We start from the raw sequence: 13,964 nt of genomic DNA on the forward strand, positions 1-13,964 counted from the left end.
GCTGGTTGTGATTATAGGCTTGGGCGGGTCGCAGAAGATTTTCAGATTTCAAATTGGGCCGCGGCATTCTTGAGTTTGGGAACCGCTGATCGAATGAATTTGTGCACACAAGATGTTTTCCTTTTATGAGATTTTTATAAGTTTCAATAAAACTTTTTGGGAAGAAAACAAAAGGTTTTGTGCAAAGGTTTTCAAAGTGACTCCAATCCAAATGTACTTTCTGGGGTATTATTGTTGAAATACATGAAGTACGGACTGCACACCAGTTCCCTCTGATGGCACCCAGTGGTCTCCAAGAGTATCAGCAGGTATTTGGGAGAGAATAAAGATGTTGGGCCGTTGGCCAGAGAAGGAAAAAGCATCCATTAGCAGAGGCGGGGTATGAGTCTCATGCAGTCTCAGGTCAAGAGATGGACGCTGATCTGGATCAAAAAGGCTGGCACTGAACTTATTGTTGAAGTGGCATGCAGAGCTTTTTATTGTTCTCCCCCTGACAGGGTTGATGGAGACAGATTGGATGGACAGAGCTGATTCACGTGTGAGGCTGATTTCACCTCTTTTGATTAATGTAACGCAGTGCCTCACATTCCACGACGCGGCTTCTATTTCAGTCTTAATGAGGCCTGGAGAGAAAGCGGGTGTGCGGTAATAAACGTGGATGTACGTCCATAAAAGACACGTCTTTATTTGTGTGCGATACTCTGTCCTAGTCCCCGGACTCCGGTATCGATCGTGTTGCAGGCGGCGTTGGCGGTTTGTTTGAGCAGCGGCAGTCACCTGCTGTGTGTGCTAGACATTGCAGCCCGGGGGCAGAAGTGTCGTTTTATGTGAGGCAATAATTTAAGCCTCCAATACCTGAAACCGGAGCCCCAAATTAATTTCATCTAACTGTAGATCTCTCCCGTTGCACTTTCAGCTCTCAGCCAAAACTTCAATGGCGTTTATTTGGAGCGGTGACACGGGTGAAAAACAATCCGCTTTAAAAATACTCCGCATTGGGAGTTTTTCCTTCTTCTTTTCTTCTTTTTTTCGACCAGCCAAGGAAAGGGGGACTCGGGATTGCGGTGTGCTGCGAGGCACTCTTATACGCCATCTTTTGGAATTATTCCGATACCCGATAATCCTGAGGAGACTCTTTGCGAGGCCATTCCCCAGGAAGCGTGAATTTGAAAGTCTGTAATTTGACAAAAAGAATGAGAGAAGATCTGGAAGATCGAGGGTGGATGGATGCTAATAGTTTGGAGGGACAGGGGGGTTGGGGTTCCTTGAGCAGCCTGTAGCCTCTTGCCACAGCCTGGGGGAGGCAGGGCGAAGACAAAGGAGAGAGAAACAGAAGCTAGTGGAATTCTTGTTCTGGCGTTATCTGGTTGCCAAAAGACCAGAGCTAGGTCATCCTGGGGATGTTTTGGACTCCCGGCATCGATATTGGCATGAGTGATCCTTTCGGGATGGAACATCCAAGCTCCTCTGCCAACACCTGTGGTAAAATCGCTCTGGACCACAAGGTGGCCTCCCTATTTCGTGACAATCTGGACTCCCTCGGCCTTTTCCCCAACCGACTGTACAAACGTCAGCCCCTCTTTTCCCTCGTCTTTCCCCCTTGACTCTGTACTAATTAGCATGATGTATGGCCGCGGGATCTCTGGAAGGGGTGGAATAGTCGGAGGCACTTTGATTACAATAAACAGAGCTGAGGATTTCAAACAAACCCACACCAGTAAAAAAGCTTTTCCCCCTCTCCATTCCCCGTGCCAGGCTGCTTCTTGGGTTTACACAGGTGTGTGTGTGTGTGTGTGTGTGCGTGCATGCGTGCGTGCGTGCGACTTGAAGGCTTACGTGCACATGTGGGTTTCGATAAATATTGCAGATGAACAACACTGTAACGTTTACCGGACGCTTACTCGATAAATCAGACGAAATATCTTTCACAGCTTGACGAAGAGCAGCAGGGCCAACGGAAGAAACGCCTCACCGAGTGGTGCCGTTGGTGTAATTATTGCCTATGTGATAACTTTTCATTAACGGGTCAACTAGCGAAGAGTGACCGCATGCCACGAGTGATGCTCCAACTCTCTGGATGTGCACAATTCATGAGTTCTCTCTTCCCCTGACTTGTGTTGATATGATGAAACTCCAAAATCATCTGTGGTCTGTGTGCCCATCCGTCTTCGGCCTCCCCATCCGCTTTCTGCCAACCGGAAAATGATCGGTATTCCCTCACAGGAGCGGATTCTCGATTCTTGATGTTTGGTCAATGATGAGCGGGCAACAAGGTGGGCGGGTGGTGGGTGCAGAGGAGGGAGGCGGTGTTGAGTTATTGCAACGGTGAGTGAGTCTAGAAGATGATGGGTCTTAGTTCACTCGAGGGCAAGAGCAGATGGAGAACATTTCCACGGCTACGGCACGCAACCCGCAAAGATGCACTTGTGATCTGAAGTCCGATCTGCACAACATCCATCTGTTACACTGCAGAACAAGACACACTGCCTTCCTGCTCACACAGAGCATCGGTGGATTCGGTTGTTTGCTTGGTTTTCAAACACAAACGGTAACACCGGAAATACATAGTGTGTGTGTGTGTGTCAAGATCAGATAAAGATAAAAAACTAACACTTTTCTTTTTTTCTTTCATATTTTCATTATAAAGCTGATGTGTATATCTATATATATATAGATATATATACGTATATATATATATAGATATATAGATCTATATATATATAGATATATACTGCACATGGCACATTTTAAGTTCTTGGCATCCAAAAGTTAATGCCTGGCCCCCAACTTTCTAAATTAGTGTTGAGTCATAAAATGTTGTTGCTTTTTCCCGCTTTTTTATTTGTGACCCATAAGTATGTGCAACCAAATAAATGGAAGCCTTCCTTCCAAAAAAACAAGAACTTACTTCATGGGCCAGAGCGGCAGCGCTGTCCAGGACGGGGACTGGTTTGCTCTCTTCGTAGAGCTGCAGCTGTTCATGGATCTGAAAGGACAGATTGTGTTCATCAGTAAGAGAGAGAAAGAGAGGGAGAGAGAGATTAAGGAGGTCAATGCAGGGGCCACGGCGAGGCCTCTATGAGCAAACACACCACCATACATGTGAGCAAAGTGTGCACACAAAACCACATGTGCACCGCTACAAGCACGTATGAAAACATGTTCAGCCTCCAACCCCACCATGTCCGACTCTAGTACTTTAGAAAACGTTGGACGAAGCTCGGCAGAAGCACAGACGCAGGGCCGAGCGCGACTGACCGCTTCTACGTATCGCAGCTCACTCAACGACTGTACAAACAATCCAGTTTTCCACCGAGCATTTGATATGCCTCAGTGGCCTGGTAGGGATTTAAAATAATTCAAACAGGCTTGCTGGATCGGCTAAACAGTTCCTTATCAGCCTCAACACTGCATCTCTGGAGACTACGCTAAAAAGGAAAGTAGGCCCAGCACTCATTTTTGCTCATTTACGCGCACAGAAACACTTCATCACTCCAAAAAGTGATATGTGGAGACGAAATAAATCCAAGTTTTTTGGCAAATTAAGAGCAGCCGTGCAGGAATGTGTTGACGGCCCACAGGCTGCTGTCTGGTCTCATCAGAGAACAACAGACAGGGACGACTGTCCTCCCAGACCTCCACTCCTGAGTCTGTCCTCGGCCCAGCACGGTGGGAGGGGAGCTCGACTAACGGGTCTGACTGATAGCTGGGAGACTAAAGCTGGATGTCCTACGAAGCATTCCAGCACGATGGAGAGAGAGTGACAAAGAAGCCCTCTAGCCAACGCGGTGTCTGGAAGGACACACACACACACACACACACACACATGCTCACAAGGACGAGGACAGAAAGAAAAGCAGTTTGTTTGCCGTCACATTTTGAGCAGCTGCAGATGCTGTGTGCAATTAAAACATCTGTTTTGGGATTGTTAGACATGATATTTACTAGAGATGCACCGATCAGTTTTTTGGTGCCGATCACCGATCACTGAAATCAGTATCTGCCGATCACCGATAATACCGATCACCGATCACTGAAATCAGTATCTGCCGATCCGATAATACCGATCACGGTGTCGATTGAAGCATTCTATTTATTGTGTAGCATTATTGCCTAGGACTATGAGGAAATACATACATAAAGCACCTCAAACATTAAAGAAATTACAGATTTCTTACATCTTTTACTTTGAAAAATGTCCTAATTGATACATTAAAATTGTTTGATTGCTATTGTAGGGGATTTCAGATATGTATGGAACACATCTGCATTATTCATTTCCTGGAACTCTTGGGGAAATCTATATACAGGACTTTTCTTAACATACAAAAGTCTGACATATTTTTATAAACTCTTCCTTGGTAAAGTAAAAGTTTTAATGTCAGCATAATTTAAGCTAAATCTCAGAAACGATCTATAAAGATACAAAATCAGTTAATTGTTTACTTTTATATGTTCGTGTATGATTTGTCGACATCTTATTTTGATAAACGGATGTTGTTTCACGTGGTTCTTTCCGCTAACTTTGCAAAACCGGATGTTGTCACGTGAATCCTTCCGCTAACGTTATCAAAACCCTCACACGCTCCCGATCGAATGCGTTTACCGTGAGCATCAGTCTCTAGGGGCTTAGACATGTGAGAGTCGGCTGAGTCGACCCAGAGATTCAACTCGGGGGACGGGGACGCCGCTCGGTGCGTGAGGATCCCCTCGCGGACCTCTGACCTCTGCCGGCCCTCGCCGGGCGCATCGTCTCCGTTGCGATGCGCTGCGATTGAAACGTCTGATAGTTCTCGCAGAGGTTACGTCATCTGATCGGCCGTTTTGAGAACGCCGATCAAAACCGATAATGGGAATATCGGCCGATATGGATCGGCGCCGATCAGATCGGTGCATCCCTAATATTTACTCCTCACGACACAAACTGGTGTTTAACTAGACGTCACTCTACAGTAGCAGCTCTATGGATATTGTCGGATGAAGATTACAGGATGCGATCTACACTTAGGGATGGGGTTTCTTTTCAGTATTTTGGCAGTGGCGGTAACTAAACAGATTAATTGTCGATTATTTGTTCTAGTCTAGTCTATAAAATGTCAGAAAATTGTGAAATATCAAAGCCTTGATGTCCTCAATGGTTTCAAGATAGAGTAAAGAAACCAGAACATATATGCAGTTAAGAAGTCAGGATCCGAGAATTTCTTTCTACTAGTTGGGGATTAATTAAATAGTTGAAAACTAATCGATTATTGAGTTCGCCCTGTTAACTTTGTTCCTAGGCTGGAAATGTCGGTGTAGTTCTGATTCGCAAAAAGACGTGTCGATAAGTTCACTTGAACCTTTGTCTTTCATCTGTCTTCGATAACTACCGGAGTGCATAATGTCATTTACAACGTATTCTAATGGCCCTTTTATGACATTCTGGTCAGAAAAATGCGACATAACTATGTGTTAAATGTCTTTGAATAAGCACGCCCCTCTCTGTACATCAAAACTGTAGCTCAACAGTTGGCCTTAAACCCGTGCAACATTCTCAGCTCGACATATTCACACAGTCTCCCGTGATAAATCACGACCCGTTTGGACTGCACCTCGGCCAACAGAGCAGCCATACTTCAAGGTCAGCTTAGAGGTTCAAATCCCTGCGTAAAGCCGGCATTATTGGCGATAAAACATGGTGCATTAGGCGCGTCGCTGCAGTAATCTGCTGAAGGGCTGAGGGAGACGGATGGCCGCTCGGCACGGCTATAGAGCGCGGACAACTGTGTGAGGTTAGACAAATGGCTTAAGGGCAAGCCGTACAGTGGCTTTGAGAGGGCCTGAAGCGGCGCAGGAACCTGCACTGGAGTAGCGACAAGGCTATGGGGAGGACATAAAAACAGGTACATGCTTCGAGTTCGGCTGTCAAAGGCCTGAGTCGACTCCACGGTTAAACTGACGTCCGTGCATTCCATGTTTCATGCTATCACATTTAAGACAGCCATCCTAGGGCAATTCTAGACATTTTCCTCCTCATCTGTTTTATTTCAAACAGCCACGTCATATTCAAGACGTCCCAGCTGGCTCCGCCCCGCGCTCCGACTCCTCCGCCTGTTCTTCTACAGAAGAGGTTCATAAAAAAAACAGCCAGGCAGCTCTGGTTACTTCATCTGTCCTGATCATCTTTGTAAGAAAACAGATGAAATAAATGAGAGGTTGCCAGTGTCTTCGGCGCTCCAACATACCTCAGTCCTAGTGACATCTGCTTAGGTAGTTGCTGCTCCACCACCTCGACTTACTTAGTTACTGTGGAATTTCTCCTCTGCTCGGTGAGCATATGCGAGATTGAAATGCTTTTTATTTACAGTTCAGGACACGTTCCAAGTGCCTGTCCATGACGCAGTGATGTATTTTAGAGTCATTACCCGGCTTTGGGCATAGCGCATTCTCTGTCCCCTTGGTGAGGCAGCAGTGCTCCTGGCAGATGGGAGAAGTGGCCTGGCCTTAGAAATATAAAAAAAAAAAAAATACTAGTGCTGTGAAAAATAACGCGTTAACTCAGTTAATTAAATTACAGGTTTAACTTCGTTATTTTTTTTTAACGCATTTAACGCATGCGCAGAATGAGCTTCCAATCCGTCTGTTGTTGGTCGTCTCTCCAGCAGCATGTCATTCTGTCTCTACGTGTCACGTTAACATGACTCCGATCCCCGTCTCGCGTGCCGCAGAGCTCGGATGCCGGCGTGTGTGCGCACATCGGGACGAAAAAAAGTCACTTGCACCAATGTTTTAATGCAGGGGTGCTCAATATGTCGATCGCGGTTGCCGCAGAGTTCAGATGCCGGTCTTCGCGCATGAAAAGTCACTAGCACCCCCCTAACTGTTACTCATAAAATGTAGTCAAACAAAAACGGAGCAAATCACCGTGTTCATGGCCCGGGCAAAGACAGCGCGGTCTCCTGGCTTCAACACGTTACTGTCAGGGAAGACACAGCGCACCAAAAAAAGCGTTTTTTTGTAAAACTTTTTACCTTTTCTGATTCCGCTAGCTCTTTGCTAACTTCCGCTAGTACTTCCGCTAATACCTCCGCTAATACATCTACTTAGAAAGTGTATTCTGTACGTTTTCTCCGTCGAAATGTTGCAAGAACCGACTTGCTGCATTGATCGCGACTTTAGACGTGTGTTAGGGCTCCTCTTGTGAAAAATTATTACGAAATAAAAGAAAATGTATATGTTCTTTGCAAAGATGAGGATATGTTGAATGCTGGGATACCAAACATGCCCATGTTTATTGACGTGGTCTGCGTGAGCAAGCCGTTTAAAGGGAAGGGGAGGGTCTTAAGGACGCCGGCATCCTCAGTGGAGTGGAAGAGGTATACCCTCCTGTTACCTTTACATTTACTAACATATTTTACCCTCGGGGTCAATTTGACCCCAGCAATTAAAACCTCCAGAAAATTATTAGAATTAATATTGTTTCCCAAGTTTAAGTGTGAGGTACTTTATGTTTGTTTGTTGACTACCTAAATAGCCCTTTAAATAAATAAAAAAGTTGATATTTCTTATAAGTTTGACACAGTGAAAAACAGCCTGAGGTCAAATTGACCCCAAAGAACACCGACATTAAACATTGAATGGGGTCAAATTGACCCGAAAGGTAACAGGAGGGTTAAACATTCTGTTTAGGATGAAGATGTATTAATGTTCCATATGGAAGAAAACTGCTAAATAACTGCTGAGTTGCAGCACCATTGTATAGAAGAATGTATAAATGTATATATCCGTCTTTTGTCATAAATCTCTATGTTCTCACAAAATATACCGAGAATATCGGTAATATGTGATTAATCATGATTAATCCACAAAAACCTGTGATTAACCCGATTAAAAACTTTAATCGTTTCACAGCCCTAAAAAATACACAGACAGTGTGCTCCAGCCAAGGAGGGCTTCGCTCAAACCAGAGTGCGACTCCTGGACACACATCGGAATCAAAGCTGTGATTCTGAAGCATCTTCGATGAGAAATGTGGTGGAAAGTAAGGCAAAAGATCGGGATCAAAACGCACACAATTTTAAAAAGGGCAGAAAGCTCACTGAAGGCTGAGAAAATATGAATAAATATGCACCTTCACAGAGAGTTAAAATATTTAAAAAACATGCTACAAAAGGAGCAGTGTGCGTCCGGTCTCCACAGAGGCCTCCAACTACGTTGTGTTTGCTTCCAGAAATACTCCATAGGCTTAAAATACACACAGAAGAGAAAAAGTGAGAAAAAACACAAACACGGGTAAGAAATTGATTTGAAGAAATTCTTACAAGGATGGACGGGAACCAAAACATAACATCCTACTTCATCTTCCTCAGATGAGAGCTCCAACGACTGCAAAGGATCACTGTTGAGGTTAAGGGTCAGACCCCTTGGAGACCTCTCGTGAGTCATTTATGGTTCAGTAATACAAACTGTATTGATGTTCTCTTCATGATCAAAGTGCTTTAAGAAGAACAATGACCGCCTCAAATGTCAATGTGGAGGTACGATGGAGGAGGGAACAAAAGCCTTACAAACGCTAATCCAGACAAGCAATATCTGGCACAGAGAGCAGGAGAGAGCGTGCAAGTGAGCGAAGGCTTGATAGATGGAGAGGTGGGCCGATGGAGGGAGAAAGAGAGGTCTGGAGATCACAGGGCTGGATAGTGTTTCTGTTTTGGAGTCCTGAGTTCAAGGCCTCTGGTTATTGTCCACTGCCCAGAAAACTTCAAGCCGAATCGGTTGGGGTTGACAATCTTTCTCCCGCTCCTGTTTCTATATCTACGCGCCGGAGCAGATCCGGTATCAGGCCTGCGCGAATCCACCAGGGTCCGATCACTTGGTCTGATCCAGAACACCTTGTCAACACTCCGTGGCCTGGTAGACTAGACTAGGGAGACGGGAAGGGGGGCTTTACAGATGGACGTGCAGGGTTGCAACTAGAATAGCTGTGAAATGATACGTTTACTCGAGAAGCAGAGAGAGGAAAATGTGCCTTTTCTTCTGTTCCAGTAGGTTAGTTTACAAAGTGCTGGCTTGAGACCTGGAGTAACAACATCAGGTCCTGGACATTGCCCTGTGGATCGTGAACAAGCCAGGATATGACAGATCCATTCTTCATCAGTCTGCTTAGGCTACAACCAGCAAGTTTACAACATTTAATTCACCCCACTGTCATGAAGAAGCAGATATTAGATACGACAGCATCCACACGGCATTGCCATTAGTGGTGACTAAGTTTACACAAAGCGTAGCACTTTGAACACTCTTTCATCGTGGATCGATTATTCAAAATGAATAATAATCTTATGTGGTGGTTAATCTACCAAAAATGTGAACGAAAGGTCTGGCAAGGCTTTGACACCCAGGCTTTATGATTCCATCGATAAGCCTCCATTTGACAGAAATTAGTTTGACTTTCTATAATCAATGACGACATGCAAACTGATATTCTTAACAGCATATTCCATTTGGATATTCCAAATGAGGCCTTCTTTCAAATTATGAGAGATTCCAGTAATAACAATAAAGATAATATTAAAAATACATTGAATTTGTATGGCGCTTTAAAAAAAAAGAAGCACTTTACATGGTAAAAACAGAATACCATTCAGGTTTTAGGAGCATTATTCTTTGGACATGTACATCTTCGTTGTCCACAAACCAGCGAGACAACTTTTTGCAAGGCTGAGGTAAAGATGTACACTACCGTTCAAAAGTTTGGGATCACTTAGAAATGTCCTTATTTTTCAAAGAAAAGCATTGTTTTTTTCAATGAAGATAACATTAAATCAATCAGAAATACACTCTATACATTGTTAATGTGGTAAATGACTATTCTAGGTGAAAACGTCTGGTTTCTAATGAAATATCTCCATAGGTGTATAGAGGCCCATTTCCAGCAACTATCACTCCAGTGTTCTAATGGTACATTGTGTTTGCTAATCGCCTTAGAAGACTAATGGATGATTAGAAAACCCTTGAAAACCCTTGTGCAATTATGTTAGCACAGCTGAAAACTGTTTTGCTGATGAGAGAAGCTATAAAACTGGCCTTCCTTTGAGCTAGTTGATTATCTGGAGCATCACATTTGTGGGTTCGATAAGACTCTCAAAATGGCCAGAAAAAAAGAAGTTTCCTGTGAAACTCGCCAGTCTATTCTTGTTCTTAGAAATGAAGGCTATTCCATGCGAGAAATTGCAAAGAAACTGAAAATGTCCTACAGCGGTGTGTACTACTCCCTTCAGAGAACAGCACAAACGGGCTCTAACCAGAGCAGAAAGAGAAGTGGGAGGCCCCGGTGCACAACTCAGCAAGAAGACAAGTACATTAGAGTCTCTAGTTTGAGAAATAGATGCCTCACAGGTCCTCAACTGGCAGCTTCTTTAAATGGTACCCATAACGCCAGTGTCAACGTCGACAGTGAAGAGGCGACTCCGGGATGCTGGCCTTCTAGGCAGAGTGGCAAAGAAAAAGCCATATCTGAGACTGGCCAATAAAAAGAAAAGATTGGTATGGGCAAAAGAACACAGGCATTGGACAGAGGAAGATTGGAAAAAGGTGTTATGGACAAATGAATCCAAGTTTGAGGTGTTTGGATCACACAGAAGAACATTTGTGAGATGCAGAACAGGTGAAAAGATGCTAGAAGAGTGCCTGACACCATCTGTCAAGCATGGTGGAGGTCATGTGATGGTATGGGGCTGCTTTGGTGCTGGTAAAGTGGGAGATTTGTACCAGGCAAAAGTGATTTTAAATAAGGAAGGCTATCACTCCATTTTGCAACGCCATGCCATACCCTGTGGGCAGCGCTTGATTGGAGCCAATTTCCTCCTCCAACAGGACAATGACCCAAAGCACACCTCCACATTGTGCAAGAACTATTTAGGGAAGAAGCAGGCAGCTGGTCTGCTGTCTGTAATGGAGTGGCCAGCACAGTCACCAGATCTCAACCCCATTGAGCTGTTGTGGGAGCAGCTTGACCGTATGGTCCGCAAGAAGTGCCCATCAAGCCAATCCAACTTGTGGCAGGTGCTTCAGGAAGCGTGGGGTGAAATTTCAACAGATTACCTCAACAAATTAACAGCTAGAATGCCAAAGGTCTGCAATGCTGTAATTGCTGCAAAAGGAGCATTCTTTGACGAAAGCAAAGTTTGAAGAAAAAAATTAATACTTCAAATACAAATCATTATTTCTAACCTTGTCAATGTCTTGACTATATTTTCTATACATTTTGCAACTCATTTGATAAATAAAAGTGTGAGTTTTCATGGAAAACACGAAATTGTCTGGGTGATCCCAAACTTTTGAACGGTAGTGTATAACTGAAGCTCACATTTCTGATTGGAAGCGGGAAGACCTACTTTTTTAAACATTATGGAAGACCTGAATATCAACAGGTTTCTGGATATAAGCTAAAAGAAATCGCAACACTGACCTGTTCAAGAAGGTAGTTGAAGTAATAAAAGACTGTGTTGGCACAAGTCCACTACACCACCGGTTAAACCTTGGACGAACCCTTTAAAGATCTGAATATGCACCTCTGCACGTAAACCGAAATATAAGTAAAATGTTTATTTTCATGTAAAACCCTTTGTAGGATTATTGGGACTCATGCAAGATCCACACCTACACACTGTGGCTTGAATGAGTGATTTAGGAGACCTTGCTGCACTCACCAATTGTCTCGCTCATTTACAAATCTCATGCACGCAGGCTTATTAACGCACAGGTGGCCATCATCATGCGTACGCTGGTCACTTACACAGTTGTTTGAAGGGAGGAGCGCTTGCTCAGTCTGACGTGGCACACTTGAACGAACCCACCGTACGGAAAAAGTTAAGATAAGCATAGAAAAAGGTTAATGAGGTTCAATGTCATGTTGGAATGTGGGTAACAAAAAAGTACACTATTTTGAGCATGTAAACAACATCAATGATTATATGAGATAATTCAAATTCTTATTGACCTGGACCGGGGTCCTGAGCCACAACAGTGCATTGAGGGTCTTGAGGACACTCTCATAAGCTGATTAGTGGGCAAATATGCCAATGACTGGTTTTGTGGATACACATTGCTGAGCAGAGACTTCACACTCACCCAGCACTTTTCCTTGACCAGAACCCCATCTCATTTGTTGTGGAAAAGGCCTGGAGAATGTGACAGCTAATTAAGAGCTAGCAGCAGATCCAATGGACAAAGAAGTGAGCAAGTAAGAGACCAGGGCAGCTGGCCAACAGCCATGACAGCCACATCATTTAGACAGGGGATACGTTTCCTCCTAACACTCTTGGATAAGGCAGCAGAGAGGCCCCTGACACCACCTCTTGGGCGCCAGGTATTCTGTCAGGCCAGGACAGAACAGGACATAGTCACACTTGTGTACATAATACTACACTGTCGAGACACAGCTAAAATATCCGTTGCAAGTTTTTCGTTGTGATTTCAGCCTCGAACCAGTACAAACACATCACCAAGGGAAGTGGCACCTATCAATCAAGCACCTCATTCATGTGATTTATAGCAGTTATGAAGCCAGGACCAACACATTTAACTTAATGAATCAGATCGATTTGAGTACCTTCAAGGACGTCACTTCAACATATGCCTTTGTGGAGACTACCTTAAAAGCCCCAGGTGAGCCCATGATGTCTTCAGGCAGTTCTCGGGCCATGTGGGAGCCATAAATACACTTTATGGTGCCATGAACCTAATTTTCCATATTTTGTGTATCGCTCCATATCCTATTAAGATTGGCTTTGTATCATGTAGACCTTCTGGTTTCACTTTGAGTCCTTTTTTTTTTTTTGCTAAGGAATCCAAATTCAGGGTCAACCAAAGAGACCTGAAACAATGGTTGTGGGATAGCTCGAGAGATTTACCTTGAATAACAATGCAGACATCTGACTGATGGAAATGGGTGCTGGTGGATATGCAGGCCTCTCTTCGTTGTCACTGTCCCCCCATTACTGTATAAATAGTTCAAAGCAAAGCCATGTATTCAGTAATCAACACGCCATAATCAAGACTATCTTTTGCACTGAGGAGTTGTCCTCCTCCTTTCCCCTGTCCCTATCACAACCTTGCCTTTGGCTCCATCCATCATCTGTTCTTTGAGCTTTTCTGGCTCAGTTCAGAGGCGCTTGTTTGTGGACAATGAGCATGATCTTTCGACTTTATGCTGTTGTCGACTATTAAACTCCTATGAAAATATTTGGAAGGTAGTATAAAATTGCAAGGAAGGGGGATTTATTTGTAGACAAATGGCAAGTTGAAGCACTGTAACCAGAATCTGCACAATACTCTTTCATTTACAATTACTACCGTACCAAATAAGAACAGATGAATCTATGAGTTGACTGGGAGGTTACATGAATAGGAAGGTTATCTCTTTTTAAGGATGGAAGCTCCCTTCTCCAAAGAAGCCTGCAGGTATTTGCTTAACTCCCCACGAGAGTTCCTGTTCCCCCCAAAATAAAGACATCAGAGGCGAACAGTGCGCAGTACGTGCTGACCACAGACAGTACGAGTGGATCTCTGAAGTGGTATTAGTTTAAAGGCTGAGTCCTATACCAGACTATTAGAAAGGTTGTATTCATGCGCTCATGGTGTGGGGCTTAAATGACTCACAGAGAGCCGTTCCAGGTTGTATTCATGCGCTCATGGTGTGGGGCTTAAATGACTCACAGAGAGCCGTTCCAGACAGGGTGAGAGGTTTAGAACAATTTCATTTTTGCGATCTTCCTCCTGTAAAGGGGACCTGGAGCATGATATGTTTTGAGGTGTGGAAAGGATAAGATAAGTGCCCACAGGGCAAGTCTACGCCTGTCGTCAAGGAGTAGAGTTAACGGACATTACAGGGTGAGTCATAGAACTTGGAGGGCTACCCAGAGTGCGATCCAGTTATTCATGGGATATCAAGTCTGGTACTCAAGGAGTACAGTCCAGTTTGT

The 13,964-nt window shown here is 44.1% G+C and overlaps 1 protein-coding gene across 6 annotated transcripts in view; it reads right to left on the bottom strand.

Annotated features, from left to right (window-relative positions):
* Nucleotides 1–13,964, bottom strand: part of mpp7a (MAGUK p55 scaffold protein 7a) — a 129,832-nt gene that overhangs the window by 64,913 nt on the left and 50,955 nt on the right. For all 6 annotated transcript variants that reach the window (XM_056434574.1, XM_056434573.1, XM_056434575.1 and 3 more), the window contains exon 4: nt 2,909–2,986. In XM_056434574.1, the coding sequence (XP_056290549.1) occupies nt 2,909–2,986 (78 nt within the window). The remainder of the gene's footprint in view (nt 1–2,908; nt 2,987–13,964) is intronic.

Source organism: Pseudoliparis swirei, chromosome 16 (genome assembly GCF_029220125.1).
Source record: "Pseudoliparis swirei isolate HS2019 ecotype Mariana Trench chromosome 16, NWPU_hadal_v1, whole genome shotgun sequence".
Taxonomy (NCBI): Eukaryota; Metazoa; Chordata; class Actinopteri; order Perciformes; family Liparidae; genus Pseudoliparis; species Pseudoliparis swirei.